Below are 20,908 nucleotides of genomic sequence, written 5' to 3'. Positions count from 1 at the left end.
GGGAGTGGTGACGAGTCAGAGACGAAAAATTTGGCGAGTTCTGCTGCTATTCCTATAGGTAGGGCTTTTACCTCGGCGTAGCGGGTCAGGTAGTGGGTCGCTATAATGATCCACTTATTTCCAGACGTTGATTTCGGGAAAGGGCCAAGCAAGTCCATGCCGATCTGCTGAAAGGGCCTTTAGGGGGGTTCAAGGAAGTTCAGAAATCTTGCTGGTAGGATGCGAAGAGTATTTTGCCGCTGACAATCTCGGCAGGCTTTTACATAAGGTGCGACATCGGCAGACATTTTGCGCCGCCGATAATACTTGTGTTGAATGCGGCGGAGAGTGCGAAAAAACCCAAGATATGCAGCTGTCAGCTCGTCGTGTGAACTTCTCGTAGACTTGCACGTACAACAATGAGGGAGGCTGTTTAGTTCGCTGCAAAGTTCCTCACGAGGACATCATAGTGTCCATAGAATGAAGACAATCCTCGCTTGAACGAGGCAGGGGGTGAAGAAAGCTTGCCTTCCAAGCTTCGATAAGGCGTTTTCGGTCGGGGTCCGAGCGTTGCTAATGTGCAAAAGAGCTGCAGCTGATGGGTCCCAGGAAGGCGTCCTCAACGTCGTCCGGCGGTGGTGCATATACAGGGGCTAGAGACAGGCAGTCGGCGTCAGAGTGGCTATGGCCACGCTACACGCTCGGTCCTTTGTTATCTCATTGACAGGAAGGGCTAGCAGAAGGCACCGTATGGCTTCGAAACGCAATCCCGCGACGAGCCGATTTCGCAGAGCTTCGCTCAGAGACGTGCCAATTCGCAGGCTTAAGCTAGTCTCTTCAATTCGACAATGAAGTCCGCGATGGCCTCATGGGTTTCTTGCTTGCGCTGGTTGAACCGATAGCGTTCGGTGAAACCAAGTGAGCGTTTGGTAGCGTAGTGCTTCTTTAGATCACTTACCACTTCCTTGAATGAAGACTTAGCAGGCGTCGCCGGCAACAGAAAGCTCTGGAGCGTGACATAGGCTTTTTCGCCAATAGCCGTTAAGAAAACTTGGAGTTTCTTGTCATCCTTGATGTTGGCAGCAGCGAATAATTCGAAGCGTTCAAGGTACACTTGGAAGTTGCCGCTTTCCGGCTGGAACTCCGGTAGCTTCCCGACGCTTGCGGTCATTCTGGTTTCTTGGTTGTCCTCATCCATCCCGTCGTCGTCGCCACGTGTAACCAGACGCCGAATAACCAGACGGCAGCCAGGGAACGGGGCGCTTTATTCCGAGGTGCTTACTAGCAGCCTCGAACAAACGACAACCGTGCATGGCGTCCGCACGGGCTTAAATACATTTGGTGAGACGCCGGCGCATGCGCAGCAAGGCATGGCGAACACGACAAGCCACGAGCAGACGCCGCGATACGATACAACACTATCCATGAGCATCTCCAAATTTTTAGACAAGTTTCACGTCCTGTGTCGCCAACAACATCGGTTTTGACAAAACCGTTCAACGCCATCCGCAGCCCTAAGTCTGACTGAGTCAATGCAGCCTCCCATGAAAAACAACTGGCCGCTGTCGAATTTATTGATTTAAAAAACCATTTCATACCGTGGATCACTCTATTCTGCTCAACAAGTTGTCACTATGGACCCTGTGATGAAGTCTACAACTTACTTTCAAGTTATATCAAATAATGCCAGCGAGCTGCTGTTATGAATAACAATATATCACGATAAAAATATTCACAAACCGGGGTTCTGCAAGAATCGGTTTTGGGGCCCATGCTATTCTCACTATATCTGATTGGCTTGCCGCTAGTGTTAAGTTGCTCTGAAGTTTTTAATGTATGTAGTGGTGGTGGGAAACGTGTATTTGCTCTATTTTACAGTATTTTTTTCAGGGTCGGTTCCCCTAGTCCACGGCTCCGCTGAGGGTAGCTACCCTGCGTGCACGCCTTACTGGTCCTTGTTGGACATTCAGGATGTCGCTGGATAACATCCTCTCCCACTGTTCCGCACTCGGGTTTTCTATTATAGCTAGCTCGTCTATTTTCTGGCAAGCCCATGTGGTATGGTATAGGGTTGGTTTGTCTCCACACCACGGGCACTCGCTCTTGTACTGCGTGGGGTAGATTTTACTTAGCATGTTTAGGCACGGGAATGTTCCCGTTTGTAACTGTCGCCATGCTACGGCGTCTTCTCTATTGAGTGGTTTGTGGATGACATTGCACCCATGGTTACTGCTGGCAACTTCGTGAATTTAGAAGTCAAAGCAAACGCTGAATTAGAAAAAGCTTTCAAGCTGGTTTCTTATGAAGAAGCTAAGAACTAATTCCAGCAAAACCAAATACATAGTGTTCAGCTCACGAGAAAAAAATCATACAATAAGCGAATGAAGATTATCAACGGTCAACCACTTGAACGAACAAAATCACTGAAATATCTTCGAGTACTTCTCGACGAACATCTGCACTGGAAAAACCAGACTGGCGCTCTATGTGCCAAACTGGATTCTGGCTGCTATTGCTGCAGGCACGAGATTGTTTTCACACACATATATTGCATACCCTTTATTTTCTCTTTATTTACAGTCATTTAACATACCGCGTAGAAGCACGGGGTCTGATATATAACTCTTCTCTTCATCCTATCCGCCGGTTACAAAAACGGGTTATCCGTACTGTAACAGATAGTAGACTCTACAAGCCAAGTAGACCACTGTTAAATCATTGAATATCCTTCATTTCGATCTTTTGCACCCATTAAAATTAGCAATCTGTTTAAATAACAAAGTAAAATATAATCATTCTTTCAATGCATCTTTGTGTCACTCTTAATCTCGACTTACCGGGAGCCTCACATACGGTAAGTTTAATCTCCCACCTAGTAATCGTGTTCACAGTGAGCGGTCCGTGAAATTTGCAGGATCCAAGATTCGGAATGGTTTACTACCAGACAAAAAAGAGTCGCATGAAACCTGTAAAACACTGAAAACATATTTTATGACCCTTACTTGACCAGTGTGATTAGTTTTCGGTTTGTATCTGTTGTGCTGTGTTGCATGGGTTAGGCTTTGTTCAGTTCAGTTCAGCTTATCACCTCAACGTTACGCGTAGAGGGCATGACAAAAGGAATGGGTTTTATACAAAGAAAAACATCTCGTGACACGTAATCATTTAGAAAAAGGGTCATTTCAAAGCGTTAAAAACGAAGATGGGCACGTGGTAGCAGCGATGTCTGGGGCAAGGCCGTTCTAACCTGTGGCGGTTCGAAAGAAAAAATTGGCAGAGGCTTAGCTTGGTTAAGCCCGGTAAGTTGCGAAAACAATAGCCCTGGCTACGCCTGGTTTGGCTGGTGGTGTGTCTTGGTGGTGCTCTTAGCAAAGCTTATGTTTATCAAAGTTTTGCCCATTTGTTTTACATGGCATTATACTCACCACACGAGAGCCCCCACGTGCTGGGAGATTTATGCGTGCCTCGGTCGCCAAAACGAGCGGCTGACGCTAACGGATGATTGTCTAGAAGCTCCGAGCTACGCGGTCAAAGCCGGCGGCCGAGGTTGCGGATAACCGCTGGATGGATGGATGGATGAATGGATGGATGGATAGGAGCGCCCCTTTTGAAACGGGGTGGTGGCAATTGGCACCATGCTCAGCTTTTCTTTCTTTATTTTTCTTTATTGTAATTTTTTCATTCTTTTATTTTTTACTTTTCTTTTAATTTTTATAATTTCCTTTTTATTTTTTATCTTTCTGTGTTCTTTTTTATTTTTTCTTCGCGGCAGCGGCGCGCAGCTGCTGCGCGACGCGCCGTGGAACCGCTGGGACAGCAGCGATTAAGCATCTTAGCGCCTTTGTTGGTACATGTTGTGAATGCCAATCTTTTCGACAGGGCATTTCCCGTCCCGCCTACAAATGGCGAGAGTGTCGGTTATTTATAAAGGAGGTGACAAAAACAATATGACCAATTACAGGCCGATATCGATCCTACCGGTCCTTTCTAAGGGAATTGAAAAATTGATGCACGATAGAATTAACCGTTTTCTGGCAAAACACAACTTGCTGACATCCTTGCAGTTGGATTTACTAAACACCGTTCAACCGAGACAGCATTACTAAAACAAAAAGAAATTATCGTGGACTCTTTCGAACATGAATATTACGTGCTAGGAATATTTGTGGATTTCTCGAAGGCTTTTGACCGAATTAATCATACTACTCTCACAACTAAGTTAGAACACTACGGATTTCGCAGCACATTCTTGAAACTTTTGCTTAGTTACTTAAATAATCGACAGCAGCTAGTACAAATACACGGGTACACATCTAATTTTTCTGGTCTCGGGAGTGGCGTCCCACAAGGCAGTATTCTGGGGCCATTGCTATTCAATATTTATGTAAATGACATTGTTGACATTAACGACGACACTAACTTTATCATATATGCCGATGACACCAGTTTGTTCTTTCCAGGGCCTAGTTTGACTGCGATCGAATCTAAAGCCAATGATGTACTTGCGCTGTTAGCGGACTGGAGCATGGTGAACTCATTACTTATAAACGTCTCTAAAACGAAGGCAGTCTTATTCCGCCCCAAAAACAAGCCGATGAACGCAAGCTTCAATCTTAGCCTAGCTGGATCTAACATAGAAGTGGTGCCCGTTGTAAAAAGTCTCGGTGTTCTTTTCCAAGAGAACATGACGTGGGACGATCACGTTCAAACGACCTGCTCTAAATTATCTCGTAGTGTTGGGATGTTATCGCGCCTGCGATTTCTTTTGCCCCCAAACATAAAATTATTGCTTTATCATAGCCTCTTTTTTTTGAACTTTAAGATATTGCTACCTAGTCTGGGGCACCACAACTGCTACTAACCTTGCTAAAATACACACGTTGCAAAAGAAAGCTGTGCGCATAATTTCAAATGCTGCTTATGATGCCCACACCAAGCCCATTTTTGAAAACTTGAACCTAATCTCATTACCAAATATTTAAAATTTAGTGCTTGCATCACGCTATCAGACCTCGATGAAAAATAAAGATTTTTATCTCAAGGAACTTGCAGAAATGAAATTACGGCACGCTGCTTATAATACAAGGAGCACAGAACAATGGCAGTTACCATATACACGAACCAATTACGGTCGCCAGATGCTACACTACACCTTACCAAGTGTATTAAATGGTGCCCAAATCGCTCACTCGTAATCAATGTGCTCTCAAACTTCTCACCACACTTCTGTGATTTTTTTTTCTATATGCATTTTTTGCGAGTTTTCAATTTCCTAGAATTCCATAGCTATCCCTTGCCTTGTAACTAGTCTTTTTCGCCTTTCTTGTATCTTGTATTCTTGTATTTTATTTTTGTATCTTGTATTCTTATATTTTTCGCCTTTCTTGTATCTTTGCTACTTGCACTGTAATTCCTGCCTTGATGTATCTTTATTTCTTCTTTTTTTGTACATGAAATAAGAATGTACTTGCCTTTATTTTTTTATCATGTCGGTTTCTGCGTCGCTCCGCCATCTGCAACGGAGTGCAGGCCCTGTCAAGCCTTTTTCAGGCTTTTTGCTTGCCCCCCCCCCCCCCCCCCCTCAACATCACACCTGTCTAGCCGACGTTTGGTGTTTAAAATAAATTTGACTTTGACTTTGAGCTTAGTTGGGCCCCAGTTTTCTCTCCGTCTGGCGTGACGTCACAACAAAGGTCAAGCTAAAGGTCAAACGTGGAACCGCCGGGACGACGCTGAAGGCTCAAAACTTAGCGCAGTATTGCTTTCGCAATAAGAGGGGTCAGAGGATGTGGCGGTTCGAGCTTGTGGACGCGCAACTTGAAACTGATGGCTGGTGAGGTGGGGTATGCAGGACGCTGCTGTGATGTATGGTGCTTCATTAAAGGAAGAAAAGAAGAACTTGTGATACAAGGACAGGCTAGCAATGCGCCGTCGACTAGAGAGCGTTGACAAGCCGGATTCTGATTTTAAAGATGAAATGATGACGTCGTAATAGTATAGGGAGTGAACGAATCTAGCAGCGTGATTTTGAACAGATTCTAATGAGTCGATGAGATATGATTGTTGCATGTTCCAAATGGGAGAGGCGTATTCGAGTTTGGGCCTAACAAGTGCCTTGTACGCTTGGAGAGGCATTTCGTAAATGGCGTTTCAAGAAGCCTAAAGTTTTATTAGATGACGAGATGTTGTTGGTAACTTGTTCGCGCCAAGACAGGTCATGAGCTCTAGTGGCGTGTTAGAGATAGTGTAAGGGAAGAGAAAAGGGCGGTGACAGCGTGAGAAGGACATGCATTTACATTTAGTGGTGTTTAGGGGCATTATCTAACATCTGCACCATTCTAAAGCACTGTTAAGATAGTATGATAAATGAAGTAGTTGTCTGGAAACATGCGTATATTAGTGGAGACGCTGTGAGGTAAGTCGTTTTTATATATTAAAAACAGCAGCGGACGGAGGACGGGCCCTTGGGGGACGCCAGAAGTTACCGGAAGGGATCTAGACAAGTGGTTATGGACAAGGACCATTTGCGAACGCTAAATCAAAAATTCTTCAATCCAGGTTAGAATATTAGGGTCCTGGTTTAGCAGCTGAAGTTGTAAAAGCAAGCAACGGTGAGATGTTTATGGAAAGCTTTAGCTAAATCTAGCAAGATCGCGTCAGTTTGCTTGTTCGAGCCAAAACTCACATGTAAGTCATGAATGAAAAGTGCCAGTTGCGTTTCCCTAGATAAACCCTTCCGTAAACCATGTTGTGAGGTATGAAAAAAGTGATTCGTGTCTAGAGAGGTCATGATTTTAGAGATGATATGTTCTATTATCTTGCATCCTACGCTTGTTAATGAGACAGGGCGGTAATTCTGCGGAGAATTTTTGTTGCCTGATTTGTAGACTGCAACGACTTTCCCACTTTCCGATCATCCGGCATGGTTCCAGAAGAAAGTGACTGGGAGAAGAGGAAAGACAAATATGCTGCAGACATGTGGCTTGCTTTCTTTAGTATTTTAGAGTTGATTTCTTCAAGGCCAGCTGATGATAAGAGCCGAATTAATTTTCTTGATTATGGATGAAATTTCATTTGCAAAAAATGTGATACCTGGCATGGTACCCTCAATGTTCGTTATCGGCAAAGAAAAAGGCGTGTCAAGTTCTTTTGTGAAAACTGCCGCAAATGCAGAGTTAAACGTGTCGGCACATTCGGTATCAGTGATCGTTTCATGCGATTCATTGATGAGGGTGATAGAGCGATCTGGATGAGGATTTAGTACCTGCCAAAACTGTCTTGGGTTAGTGGATAGCAAACTTGGGAGTTTATAAACATAAAATGAATGCTTTGCGCTGTGTATTGCGCTATGTTTTTTCAGCTTATTAATATGCCTCCCAACGGTCTGAGCCCCCGTTATGTTGACCACCTCGATAAAAAGCTTTTTCTTATTTTCTATTCTTTTTATATCGTTGGTAAACCACGGCTTTTGGTGCCTGGCGCACAGTTTGGTTTTCGGGATAATTTTATTACTAAGGTCAGTCAGATTTTCCTTGAAACACGACCAGTTATCATGAACTGAGTGACTCTGAAATGTAGGTTCGAATGGTGAAAAAAGGTGCTAAACTCTTGGTGTATTGCGTCATGATGTCTTTATCGAAAAGCTTTATTCTTTTCGTGTGTGTCTTATTCGGTGTTAGTGCAAAAGAGAAGGTAGCGTGAATGACATTGTGGTCACTGATTCTTCGAAGCTGTGTAATTGGTGTCACAGTATCAGGGCTACAGGACAGGATTAGATATAAAAGGGCACTGGTACTAAAACATTAAAACTAATGTATGTCCACCCAACTCAGAGCTGTTTTTTGAACATTTTGTTGGGAGTATTGTACGTATCATTTTAGACAAGAGCTGTGCCTTGGCCTAAATACATTTTTGTTTTTGAACCCCACACAAGCCTATGGCTATGGATTCAAACAGCGATAATTTGAAAAGCAAAAGTAAAAAAAATTAAATTAAAAAATGAAATGAAACACCTGCTACCAGTTGTGAACTGCTGTTGCCTTCCAACACCGTTGAACAATTCTTTGGTTTCTGAATATTAATATTTAGACCAACCGTCCTGCTCTACCTATCTACCTCATTGACCATGCTTTGCAGCGACTTAGCAAGGCAAACCATCAGCTTACTAAGGCGTTCTCCAAGAGCTCTTATCCGAAATTGTTCCCAAGCCAGGAGGCTGTATACTTGCTGTAAACAGGGGGTGAATAGCACTGGCGATATCGTTCCTCCCTGCCTGACGTCTTTCATGATTATAGTTTTATTGCGGACATCATGGAGGACTATGATGGCTGTGCAGCCGTTATAGATATTTTCCTGCATGTTTACATAAACGTCTTCTATACCTGATTCTGCAGTGCCTGCATGACTCCTCAGCTTTCGACTGAGTCAAATAGTTGCTCCGCAGCCGTTGGTACCGAGGGTTAATTGGTTTATTCACAATGGACCTCAGTGCCAAGTGCTAAACCAGGGTGGCCGCATGCTGTTCCTGTGAGGGAGTGTGCTGACGGTTCTGGTCACCTAGATTAGGCCGCACCCCTGGCCTGCTTATGCAATTCTTCGAAAAACGTAGCGCGAAACACAAGACACAGGTAAGGTGAAGACTAGCCCAGTTTAGCTTACTTATGCAATTCCCTTGACACGTGGAGCTTTTTTTAAGGAGTTGTGCGGACGCGGGATTCGATGCCCCTTCCTCTTTCTCGCTAGGCGGATGATCAACTTCTACACAACAGTGAAGCAGGTAAGCCTGCTCACTTGTAAGGATGTCCCACAAAGTTCCTGCCTCTCTCGTGGTTAGACCAAAGTAATACCCGGAACTCGGGAGCCTACATATATTTGCTGCACACAAAGAGTTGGCAATAGTGACGTATGTTCGCGACGGCTTAATAATTGATCGGCGATCGGCAACAGTGACGGCTTAATAATCGATCGGCGATCACAGTTGGCTTCCGAAAGCCGCTCTGTGCAACATATTACTTGGTGCCGCGGAGGTACAGCCGGGAGCTCACCCTGTTGTTTCCCTCGCTGCAGCCGACGTGGTGGTAGTCTGAGCCCGTGTCGAAGACACCCGCGAAGAAGGTGGTCTTGTTTCCCGTGACGCGGAAGGAGCGCACCAGGAACCCCCGGAAGGGCCAGCTGAGGTTGAGGCTGGTCAGCTGCACGCGCAGCTGCCGGCCCCTCCTCTCCGCCGTCACCTGTGGCCAACGCATCCAGGAGCTGGGCGTTCTTAGTTGAACGTGTAGCGATTTGTTCGCGGCAGAAAAGATCCCACCCGGAGTCGGCAAAAAAAAGGAAAGCTACCTGCTTCCCAGCCAATTCACTTCTGCACGTGCGGAAATCAGCTGCTTCAAAGCATAGCCACGCAGAAGTGAAAAGACTGATGCCATCCTTGTGCATACTCCATCATGCTCATGCCCATGCCTGCCCTGAATGATTTCCTTCAACAGAGTAAGACCAGCTGCGTTCCGGCGCCGGACCTCTGGTTTCCCTTGGGAAATATACCCAGCAAGCCAACCCAAACCACACTGCTATCCTCAGCAGCTGTGCCCTCATTTTCTGCACATATCCATTGAAAAATCAGCTCATAATGCTCTGACTTGGATGAATACTCTCTGCTCCGCTGAGAAAGCATGAGAAACTCTCGTTATTGTTCTGGGATCCCAGCCGCAATATCCTACTGAGTGCCTATGTGCCAGAGGTTTGAACAATTTTTTGCAGAAACATGCGGTGCAGCCTTCGTACAATAAATTACCTTGCGCAGAAAAAAAATATATCCCTGCAATTTCCTGTCAAGTTGACGAATTTCGTCATGCAACTTTATAGCATTTTATTCTAAACAAGAGGCTCGACGCGTAACAAGCTAAGCTGATCTGCTTTGCGGCCCATAACGTGGAAGCGTTCTTTTTACCTTTCCGCTGACCGTAGGAATCTGGCGATGCATGACACCGGCGCGAAACTCGAGGTCAGCTACGCTACTTTGTCCTCTGCTGAGTGGGGCTGGCGCTGCGGCTACAACGTTAAAGACAAATAGAAGTTCGCCTGTATCGAAAGGTTGGTTGGTTTGGGTACCGCTCTACAATTGCAAATTCTTCCCGAAAAATGAGGTTTTGAGAGCTAGAAAAGGTCAAAAAGTGAAATGCAGGTGGCGCCTTCATCTCCCAAGTGATCGAACTGCGTGCGTCGATCCCGAATTTTCTCGCTGACCTCACAGGCTACGCTGCACCGCCATTAGACTCAACATAGTGACAACCAGTCCTTCTCGGAAAGGACGTCACGAGTTTGATTCGAGCAGCGAGAATATTTTAAAATCCGGCGCGAACAAGCCCAAAAGAACCAGACAATGAGTTTTTACTGAAAACAGTAGTGGCTAGTTTCTCTTTAAGTGGCGAAATATGCTGCTTCTAATGCATATATTTTCATCCCGTAGTGACAATATAGAGACAATATAGCAGGCAGGCCAGGATATAGAAGAGCAGGGCTGCACTGAACTCGAGAGCTGTTCAGTAAGGGTGTCGTCACACGAAAAAGAATCAGTTAAGGCGATAGCAGCTAGACCATTCGATGGTCGGTGAGGATCAGATTGATATATGGCTCTCGGCCGCTCAGTTCAGAGGCAGCATTTAACTTTCGCTATCAGGAAAATGTGTGTGAAACAACAACGATAATTTCGAAGATTGTGGAAACAGAGCACAGGATGAGGTTTCAATCAGACCTCCCTGGTCGCTCAGCAAATGAGAGCTTGTGTACCAGGTCTAAGAAAGCCAGGCCGGCAGCGATACAGAAAGAAAACAAATAGCATCTAGCGGCGTCACGGGCGCGCTAATGTAAAAGCGGAGCAATTCCAGAGGCCGTTGAAGTCATGTACAGGGAGCGTCAAAAGTTAGTTGCGAGGAGGCCGGGGGTCTGTTTTTCAGAATTGGGACACAACTTAAGACGCCTACGAAGCAATCCAACGTCATTGTAAGCGGGAATTATGCTTGTTCTCTTTCGCCATACAGATACTGTATGGCGAAACCTCACAGTCATACAGTATCTGTATGACTGTGAGGTTTGGGGGTGTCGTAAATGGACGACTAGAAGGCATACCGTGTGGCCTGGGAACTTTGGGCTCACACGAATCGAAATTATGAAGCAAAGAACGCGGGAATGCTGAGAAATAAAACCCACTCCGGCCTTGAACTAATTGCTTACAAGTGACGTCTGACGGTACCCCTCAAAAGAACTCCCGTTCAGTAATTTTTTCTTGGCAAGTTTATTGGCTACTTGCATTACAGATGCTTTGCAAAATACAAGCAGCAGTGTCGTATTCATTATATGCACATCATTAAGATCTTTGAAAGGGACAAAACTTCGATGGAAAAGGCTTTAATTTTCGCAGAACTTCCTACGACATAAAAATATTAGAAAGATGCGAACTGCTAAGATGCCCTCATCGAAATGAACAAAGTACACCGAATAAGGAAGTATTACAATGGTATAACAGCTATACCATATACTGTCGGCTATTGTGCTCTATTATTTACGGACCTTGATCGGAGGTAAATCTATTTCTATATTAGAGAGAAGTAATTGTCCGATCATGGAAACCCTTTTCCGCTAACTGCAGAGCAGAAAGTGAACGTGGAAAAGTCCCACTGCCGGGACTAAAAGTGAAATAGACTTCATACTGCGCCCTCCTGTCATCGCACCGGTCCTGGGGAGGATCTGATGTAGCGACCATACAGTCATGTAGTGGTAAATGCAGTCTGGAGGGCAGCAAGGGGGCGAAAATGGCATTTGAGCAAAGCTATCTATTTGGCCTGAAATGCGCCCACAATGAACTGAATGGCTCAGCGCGGCATAGCAGCAAGCGTGCTCGGCGGAGCCGACACTCTCGGCCGTGCTCAGTTTCAAACTCATAGCGAACTTTCGAGGTACGGCGCGCAGAGTTACGGCAACATTCTGGAACAGCGTAGAATCGGCGCGTATCACAAACAAAGCGATAAAGCGGCGTGCCGGAAGCTTTGAAGAATGGACAAACCCTACAAACATTCGTGGCATTACACCCCTTTCAAAGACGAATCGACCAGATATTTTAAAATAAATCAGGCGACGAGAAACAACTAAAACGAATTCTGCAAAAATAAACACCCAGTGTAGATAAACAGCGTCCTACAGTGCGCATAATAGGGCTTTAGACATACCACATGGACTACTTCTGGTCGTACGCGGCGTCGCTAGGATGCAGTCATTTTGTCAGGGACGACTTCATAGTCCAGTTCACCTAGCCGACGAAGAACCTTCTACGGGCCGAAATAACGGCGCAAAAGCTTTTCACTCAATCCTCGGCGGCGAATGGGTGTCCAAACCCACACTCGGTCTCCTGGCTTATTTTCCGCGTTGCGTCTTCGTAGGTTGTAGCGTCTGGCGTCGGTACGCTGCTGGTCTTTGATCCGTAATCAAGGAAGTCTTCGGGCTTCTGCGCGTTGAAGGTAACGTTGGGAAGCATGGCGTGTAGAGTGTCGTGGCCTCCCTGCCATGGACAAGCCTAAAAGGCGTGATCTGGGTGGTCTCCTGAATTGCTGTGTTGTAGGCGACGATGGTGTAAGGCAGTATGACGGCCAAGCTTTTGTCTTTCACATCGATATAAATGGCGAGCATGACGGCGATTGTTTTGTTCAGCCACTAGTTCAGTCCGTTGGTCTGCGGGTGGTATGCGGTTGTACTCCGGTGGCTGGTTTGGCTGTAACGCACAATCGCTTGCCTCAGTTTCGCAGTGAATGAGCACATTGGGGGGGCCGTGTCGCAGAAGAATGGACTCCACGAAAAATTTGGCGGTTCCTGCTGCTGTTCTGTTCGGTAGGGCTTTTGCTTCGGCGTAGCGCGTCAGGTAGTCGGTCGCTATAATGATCCACTTAATTCCAGATGTCAATTTCGGGAAAGGGCCAAGCAAGTCCATGCCGCCTTGCTGAAAGGGCCTTGAGAGGGGCTCAATGGGGTTCAGAAATCCTGCTGATCGAGTTGGAAGGGTCTTTCGTCGCTGAGAATCTCAGCAGGTTTTCACATAATGCGCGACATCGGCAGACCGTCGGGGCCAGTAATACTTGTCTTGGATGCGGTGCAGGGTACGAGAAATCCCGATATTTCCAGCTGTCGGCTAGTCGAGCTGGTGCTGATGGGTCCCGGAAAGGTGTCCTCATCGTCCTCCGGCGGCAGTGCATCTACAGGGGCTTGTGACAGGCAGTCGGCGTCAAGACTCGTAAACGAAGCGCAGGTTGCATCGAGCGAGGCGGCCTGAGGGGTCCTTCAAACTGGCAAGCCATCACAGTGCGTGGTGATCGCTGACCACCTTGAATGGTAGTCCGTACATTTAGGCGCAGAATTTAGACGTAGCCCAGTTATGACAAAGCACTCCTTCTAAGTGGTCGAATAGTTAGCCTCGGCCTTGGACTGGGAACGGCTACCGTTTGCGATTGCTTTCTCGAGTCTGTCAGTTTTCTGAACAAGGACAACGCCTAGACCAATGCTGCTTTCGTCGGTATGAATTTCAGTCTCGGCGTTGTCATCGAAGTGCGCGAGGATCGGTGGCGACTGTAAAGGACGCTGAAATTCGTTGAAGGCTTCAGCTTGCAGCGCTTCCCTTTTAAATGGCACGTCTGCCTTTGTCAGTGCGGTCAGAGGCTCCGCGATTCGCGAGGAGTTCTTGACAAATCGTCGGTAATACTCGCACAGTCCGTGCAATCTTCGCACAGCTTGATTTTGGGAACAGCGCTAACACAGGACGGAGCGTCAACACATTACAGGCGCTCACTAGCAACTGGCGTTTATTTCAGAAATATAGACATATATAAACGCAGGAACCCCGCATTCAAGATAAACAGATTGAACTTGCTGGGCTAAAAGATGGCGAAGAAAAAGGCACGTGCTCAGCTCATGACAAAAGGGAAGAGACTGAGCGGAATGAACGTAAGAAAAAAACACGCCTAGTCCATTAGTGCAGTCTAAGAAAAACGTTCTGTACGAAATTCCGCTTTACTGTGGCAGGTCCTATGTAAGGGAAACTGGAAGATGTATTAATGACAATTTGCGCGAGCACGCTAATTCTCGAAATGCCACTACGGGGTCCTACTTAGTCATTCACCACACCAAATGCAAATGCTCTCCCCTGCTTGACAAAACCCGCATCATCAAGAAATATTTCAGCCAGTATGCTCGAGAAGTATGGACAGCTTTTATCGTCAATAAGAAAGATCGCAGTTATGTCAGTGCGCCGTCTGTCACATTACTTCTAAAAGAAATCACTTTCCTTGGGCATCAATCCTGATACTCGCCGGCCGCCTCCCCGATGTGCCTTTACCCCTGTTGGCGTTGTTCTTTTTTGTTTTCACAAGTTCATATCCTTTTTTTGTTGTCATTTTGTCTTGGCTTTCCCTCATTTCGAAATAAGCACAAGCCCTTCACCTCGCCACTTACTTTCATTTCATCCTTAACGCGTGCCTCTAGCAGTTAAAAAAAATTTATTTTTCCCTTGTTATTGATTTTCTTGTTTGCTTTCACCCGGTCACCCTGTTGTTAACCCCGTTCACCTTTTTGCCGATTCATCTCTAGTTAAGTTTCTTTTGTCCTGAGCTGAGCACGCGCCTTTTTCTTCGCCATCTTTTCGCACAGAAAGTTGAATCTGTTTGTCTCGATGGCGGGGTTTCGGTATGTATATATATCGGTAGTTCCGAAATAAACTTCAATAAAACTTGGGTTGGGCCTAGTTGGTACATGATGTTGTGAAGGTATAGGTGTATAAGTAAGCGTTCCAAGGAAGAAATAAACAGTTGTTAGTGCGCTTGTGTGTGTCTCTGTGTCTTTCTTCGTGGTTCGTCCTTTGATTGCGCATCCTATACCTTCACAACATCCGAAATAAACGCCAGTTGCTAGTCAGCGCCTTTGTTGTGTTCTCGCTCCGTCCCGTGTAAGCGCAGTTCCCAGAACGATAGCAAACTAACAAGCCCAGCTCTACACTGTTCTGATTCGCATAGCTTTCTTTCATAGCAAAAATAAATTTTAATCAGAGCAGTTTTATGATTTTCTTTTGTTTTTAATCAAGATTCGCTATTTCGGCAAACTCTCTACAGTTTTGAACAAATAAACAGCACCGCAAGGAGACGAGGACTAGACGAGACGACAAGGACGGCGCCAAGGAAGCGCCGTCCTTGTCGTCTCGTCTAGTCCTCGTCTCCTTGCGCTGCCATTTATTTGTTCAAGACATGTACCAACACGCCCAATTTTCCACGTTTCTCTACAGTTTTGGTCACAAACCAAAGTGGTTATATTAATAAGGCACAAATGTATACGAGTTGCTTTCTTTGAGAAGCGTAAGCTTCTGCTGTGGTCTCTCTTTTTGGCATCATATCAAAAGGAATGTTCATGAAAGAGGAGAGGGCTGAGTCGGGCTGGTTGGTTCATGTTCAATGGTACGGCAAAAAACAGCGCTGACGGACGGGACGGAAGAAGATGAGACAAACACATGCGCTGACTAACAACCAAATGGTTTATTGCGAAAGAGGGGTGCAATATAAAGCACCAAATGGTTTATTGCGAAAGAGGGGTGCAATATAAAGCATGCTTTATATTGCACCCCTCTTTCGCAATAAACCATTTGGTTGTTAGTCAGCGCATCTGTTTGTCTCATCTTCTTCCGTCCCGTCCGTCAGCGCTGTTTTTGCCGTACCATTCATCATGAAAGAGAGCTGCACTAGTCGGCTCATATTAGAGATCTGTGCATTTTGAAACAGCCTAGAGTGATTTGCGACAAAGTTTTCTGTTCGTACATAAGTGTTCCTGATTTGGTGATAACGTGTCACCACCCAAGCTTAACACTACTGCTTTGCCTGCTTTGCTTTGCTTTGCCTTGCCATGATCACTTGCGGGGATATTGGATTCATTCAATTTGTTACACATACATTTATTACAGATATAGGCCCGCATAGCCGGCAGGAAATAAAAAAAAGACGCTTTTGGAGTGACAACACCTCGGTGTTTTCACACACAGTACACAGTGCCATCCGCACCCCATCGTAATCCAGCTGCCTGTAGTCATGAAGTGCACTTTGTGGGGCACAATGCCGCGTAATGGTGCCGAAGCTTCTGTACACCCGGTTGAAAACAGCTCAACGGCCATGCAGCCCAGATCGTTTCACATACGCAAAACACAGCTTTCAGAAAGGTCACGCACCACTTCCGGACGTTCTCTTAGCACAGTACAAAGAGCCACGATCAATACCCATGATTGCTACGTAGCGGAACAACGACTTGCTCCCGCGATCACTGCAACCACTGCAACGACTGCGACTAGCGGCACAGCTCGCCGTTCATTTCATTACGTCGCGCTCACGGCAGTTCTCGAACACAATACACACACGAACCATTATCAGCTGTTCAGCTCGAAGTTTATTTCAACATTCGGAAAACGAGGCATGCGTGGTGACGGTTTAAAACGTGATATATATTTGCCGGAAATTTTATGAAGTGTCGAAAAACCATTCGCTCAGACCGTGAACACTTTCACTGTAATCTCGCAATTGTGACTGTGCTCTGAAGCTCGCTGCCTGCACAGGAAATTTACCCTGGGAAGCTGCTTTTCGCTGCTGTTACTGAAGATCCTTGCAAAAATAAAGGACCCCTGTAACAATTACTAGCGGCTCCAACTGAACACTTCGTAAAACCTGCACTGCGCACGTCTTGCGGAGATTTTAGCGCAGGTTCGATGACCGCTGTAGACGGTGAAGGGTAGACGGCGACAAAACAACTTTTGGGGAGAAACTCGCGCGTCACTGCCAACACTCGTAATAGTGGGAATAATATGTGGCCTTGACCCCACTATAGACTCTAATGCCGTAGCGGAATCATTGAGGCTGATGCTTACACCATCAGCATAAAATGGGCGCAATGTAAGTGCCCGCTTTGAAACCACCGCACGGCCAGACACTGTTCATCTGGGGCATGAGATACAATGTCAAACCTCTCAGGAACACACCCCTTCAGTGCTACAAGTGTGCAGGCTATAATCATGTAGCAGCGCCTTGCAGAAACAGCCCGCGCTGCACTAAGTGTGGGGGCAAGCACATCTTAAAGCACTACGAAGCCAACATCACGAAACGTGTGCATTGTAGTGGACCACCCCCAGCCAACCACCCCTCCCGCCCAATCGGGCAGAAAGAGAGCCAGGTCACTACAGCTTTCCGAAACACTGCCAACACAAAAGAATGTAGAGCCATTTTAGTGGCACATCGCAAACCAGTCTCCTTCCCTCCTTCAGCTCCCACTGCCTTTACGACAAAACCTAGTGACCCTCCTCCGAAGCGTACAGATCTAGAAGTGGCTAAGGAAACTAGGGCCCCTCAGACCCCCAGACCATTGGGAAGCCACAAAGAAGTTCCACACGGGCGGATACAGTGAGCCCATCTCAATAAGACAATCTTACTTCCGCCCTCATGATCGCAGTACGAGCCCTCGTGGCACAACTCCCAACAAGCTCTCCTGAACGCTTAATCTGCGAAACTGCGATGCAGCCGCACAGTCCTACCACTCCTCAGCATAGCTAGACGAGCAGGCACCACTGTGGGTCAACGCATCCTCCAGTGGAACGCCAATTATCTGCGTCATAGACTCCCTGAACATCAAGAGTTCCTAACAACGAATACTGAAATGTTTGATGTTCTCGCTCTTCAAGAATTTCGAGTACCCATGCAGGATTTCAGAATCCCAGGCTACGTAGGCTATGCAAACCTTACAGAAAGCAAAGTGCGATCCTGACCGTTAGCCGCCTGTAGATCTCCCAACCACGAAAAGGCCGGACCACGCAGCGCCATATTCGTCCGCAACAACCTCCCCCATACAACAATCGACGTTTAAAATATAGTCAGCGGTCCTCTTGAGTGTTGCGCAGTTAGGGTTCGCACGGGCTCTGTAGATACCACCGTGGTCTCCGTCTATGCGGCACATTGCACCCCTTGGGACCCCTCTGCTATAGCCTCCATCCCAAGATTGGGAAAAAAGCGCCATTATATGTGGGGAATTCAATGCCCACCACCGAACTTGGGGCTGTTCCTATACCAGCAAAAGGGGCCGCCTACTCTATGAGACTATTACTGCCACCTGTCCTAACCTACTTCAGACCATTCTTTATACCTACATAAAGCGCAATACGTCCTCAACCATTGACCTCCCTTCCCATCAGACACATGTCACTAGAAAATAGAAAAACCCGGTGATAAATTGGGATCAGATCATTTCCTTAACTTTATCACTCCAGATTCAAACCGGCGTCCACGCAATAAAACATATGACGTTATCAACATGGCAACTTTTAGAGACCTTTGCAAACGGCCTCGCAGGGGGGACCTCTTGGACCACATAAAGGAATGTGCATCCAAAGCCACCAACTACTGCAGTGTTCCGGGAACTCTACCTGTCTCAGACATTCGCCTCCTCTCATTGGGAGCGGCAAGACGGAGAGCAGAGCGTAAGGCCATGAAGACAAAAAACCCAGGTGATTGGATTCCCGACAAGAAAATCAGCGCAGCGTGTCGTAGACATCCATGAAGAGAGTCATGGGCTGGAATCTGCAGGAGCTTAGAGACTGCCCGAAGTTCAGCCTCAGCTTGGAGACTGCTCAGTCTTCTCCTGCAGCCCACTGTACCTCGCAACCTTGCTCTTGGAATCGCCATAGCTAGGAACTAAACTACAGAGGACCTTGCAGACCATCTTGCAAATAACTTTGTTCCACACCAAACACCTCAACAGCTCAGGAGACAACGCTCCCCACTGTGCTCCTTCAAGAATAAGTCATACCACTCCAGACGTTGCAGCTGAAGCAATCCATGCCGCATGTCACAATCCTGTTGCACTACATGAACTACTAAGAGTTCTCAACCAAGCGAAAAAGAAGTCCACCCCAGCAGCCGACGGCATCACACACCAAATGCTCCGTAACCTTGACCATCCTCAAAAACTCGCCCTCCTTGAAAGATTCAATGAAATCTGGAGCACAGGTGATCTGGCGCAGGACTGGCATACTGGAATTGTCATTCCCATCAGAAAGCGAAGTAAACCCACACAGATAATTTCATCTTACAGACCTGTCTCTATCACCTCAGCAGCCTGCAAGACTTGAAAGCCTAAACTGGATAGCCTCTATCACATCCTTCTTCCTCGACGAGCAGACAGGCTTCCATCGTGAACGCAGCACCACTGACTCTATTTCAGATGTTGTACATCCTTAGAGCAGGCCAAAGCAACCGGTCATGTCGCTATCCTGGCACTACTTGACATCAAATCAGCATTCGATAACCTTCCACACACATCCATATTTACAGCCCTTGACCAACTTGGAATGCAAGGAAGCCTTAGGCTCTTTATCGCGTCATTTCTCCGAGAACGTCAAGTGAGAATCAGAGTTGGAAATGTCCTGAGCTCACCAAGATCACTCAGTAATGGAATCCCCAAAGGCTCCGTCTTAAGTCCCTTCCTTTTTAACCTCGCCCTGGCGGGACTGATACAAAACATCCCAACCGACACTCTTTTCCAAGTCAACTGTACAATCTACCCCGACGACCTTGCCTTGTGCATCTTTGACCCTCATAGGCGGCGTGTCTCCATTTGCAAATCCCAACAGAGGGCCCTCACCGCTGTCAAGAAATAGATCAACTCCATCGGACTCGACCTGTCTCCCTTAAAATTAGAAGCTCTCCTTATAGATCCGAAAGGCCTATGGGCCAAGGTCACCACCCTAAACCTGCGAGGCACTCCACTCCCATGAAAAAAGGAGGTTAAATACCTTGGTTATAAACTCCACTGGATTCCTGCTGAAAAGGCGCTCCTTCCGAAAGTAACGCGTGCAGGTAAAGCTGTCTACAAACTCCTCGCGCAAAGTAATGGCTGCAGCCCAAACCTTGTGAAACTCTTTGAGGCAACAGTGACCTCAATTCTACTTTATGTCCTACCACTGGTAAACCTTAGCCTCTCCAGACTACAACGTCTTGAAACCATTCGAAAGAAATTTATCAAACAATACCTAGGACTCCAAAAGTTCTCATAAATCCCGGCCGCACTTGCAGAGGCCGGAGTCTGGCCACTCTCCCTCCTTCTCCTTCGACATGGCCTACATGTCATCGATCGCCTGCATCGTGCCCCTGACGGAATGTCCCGCGTTTCAAGGCTCACATCTAATCAGCCTTCAAGAGTAGGGAAGCTCTGCGCAACATACAGTGATGTCGCTCATCTCACCTGCCCTACATCAGTTCCCTTTTGGCCACCTACCCGGCCTACCTTGACCATCTACACAAACCTCGAAGGGGTCACTAAGAGACGTTCTGCTACTGCACATATCAAGCAGGCAACCAGTGCTCTGCTTGAAGAACTTAAGGATAAACTCCTTATATTCACAGATGGTTCTGTCCTTCCAACCACTACGGAAGTCACTGCAGACTGCCACATCCCATCACTCGCGCTTTCGCGCACTTGTCGCTTGGACTTTCAAGCCAGCTTTACCGCAGCAGAAATGGCAGTTCTTCACTTTGCAGCCGACATACTTGAATCCTCACCTCCTACGACTCCCACCGCTATACTCTGCGATTACAAAGCAGCGCTACTAAGCCTAGCTAGGCCTAAGGCCACCGCCAAATCACAGCTGCTGTTCTTGAACACAGGCTCCTATCTCTAGAGAATCAGGGCCTTCAACTCTCTCTTCATTGAATTTTATCACATATGGGCATCTCTAGGAATGAAGAAGTCGACGCTTTTGCAAAGAGCGCCCATAAGGAAGACCCTCCCATATCACAACACGTATTTCCCCGTGACTACTCTCACCACATCATACGGGAAACCCTCATCGCCCATCGTGCAGATACCAGGATCTCCACTA

The 20,908-nt window shown here is 46.7% G+C and overlaps 1 protein-coding gene across 1 annotated transcript in view; it reads right to left on the bottom strand.

Moving 5' to 3' along the window:
• The window catches only part of LOC149345251 (putative defense protein Hdd11-like), a 55,534-nt gene that overhangs the window by 22,494 nt on the left and 12,132 nt on the right, over positions 1-20,908 (bottom strand). Inside the window, exon 2 of the mRNA XM_089547397.1 lies at positions 9,024-9,209. Coding sequence (XP_089403523.1) covers positions 9,024-9,209 — 186 coding nt within the window. The remainder of the gene's footprint in view (positions 1-9,023; positions 9,210-20,908) is intronic.

This window comes from Amblyomma mixtum, chromosome 5 (assembly GCF_055824585.1).
Source record: "Amblyomma mixtum isolate Tamu chromosome 5, ASM5582458v1, whole genome shotgun sequence".
NCBI classification, from domain to species: Eukaryota; Metazoa; Arthropoda; class Arachnida; order Ixodida; family Ixodidae; genus Amblyomma; species Amblyomma mixtum.
Note: the sequence above shows the minus strand (reverse complement) of the source record. Positions and strands in the feature narration are given on the sequence as shown.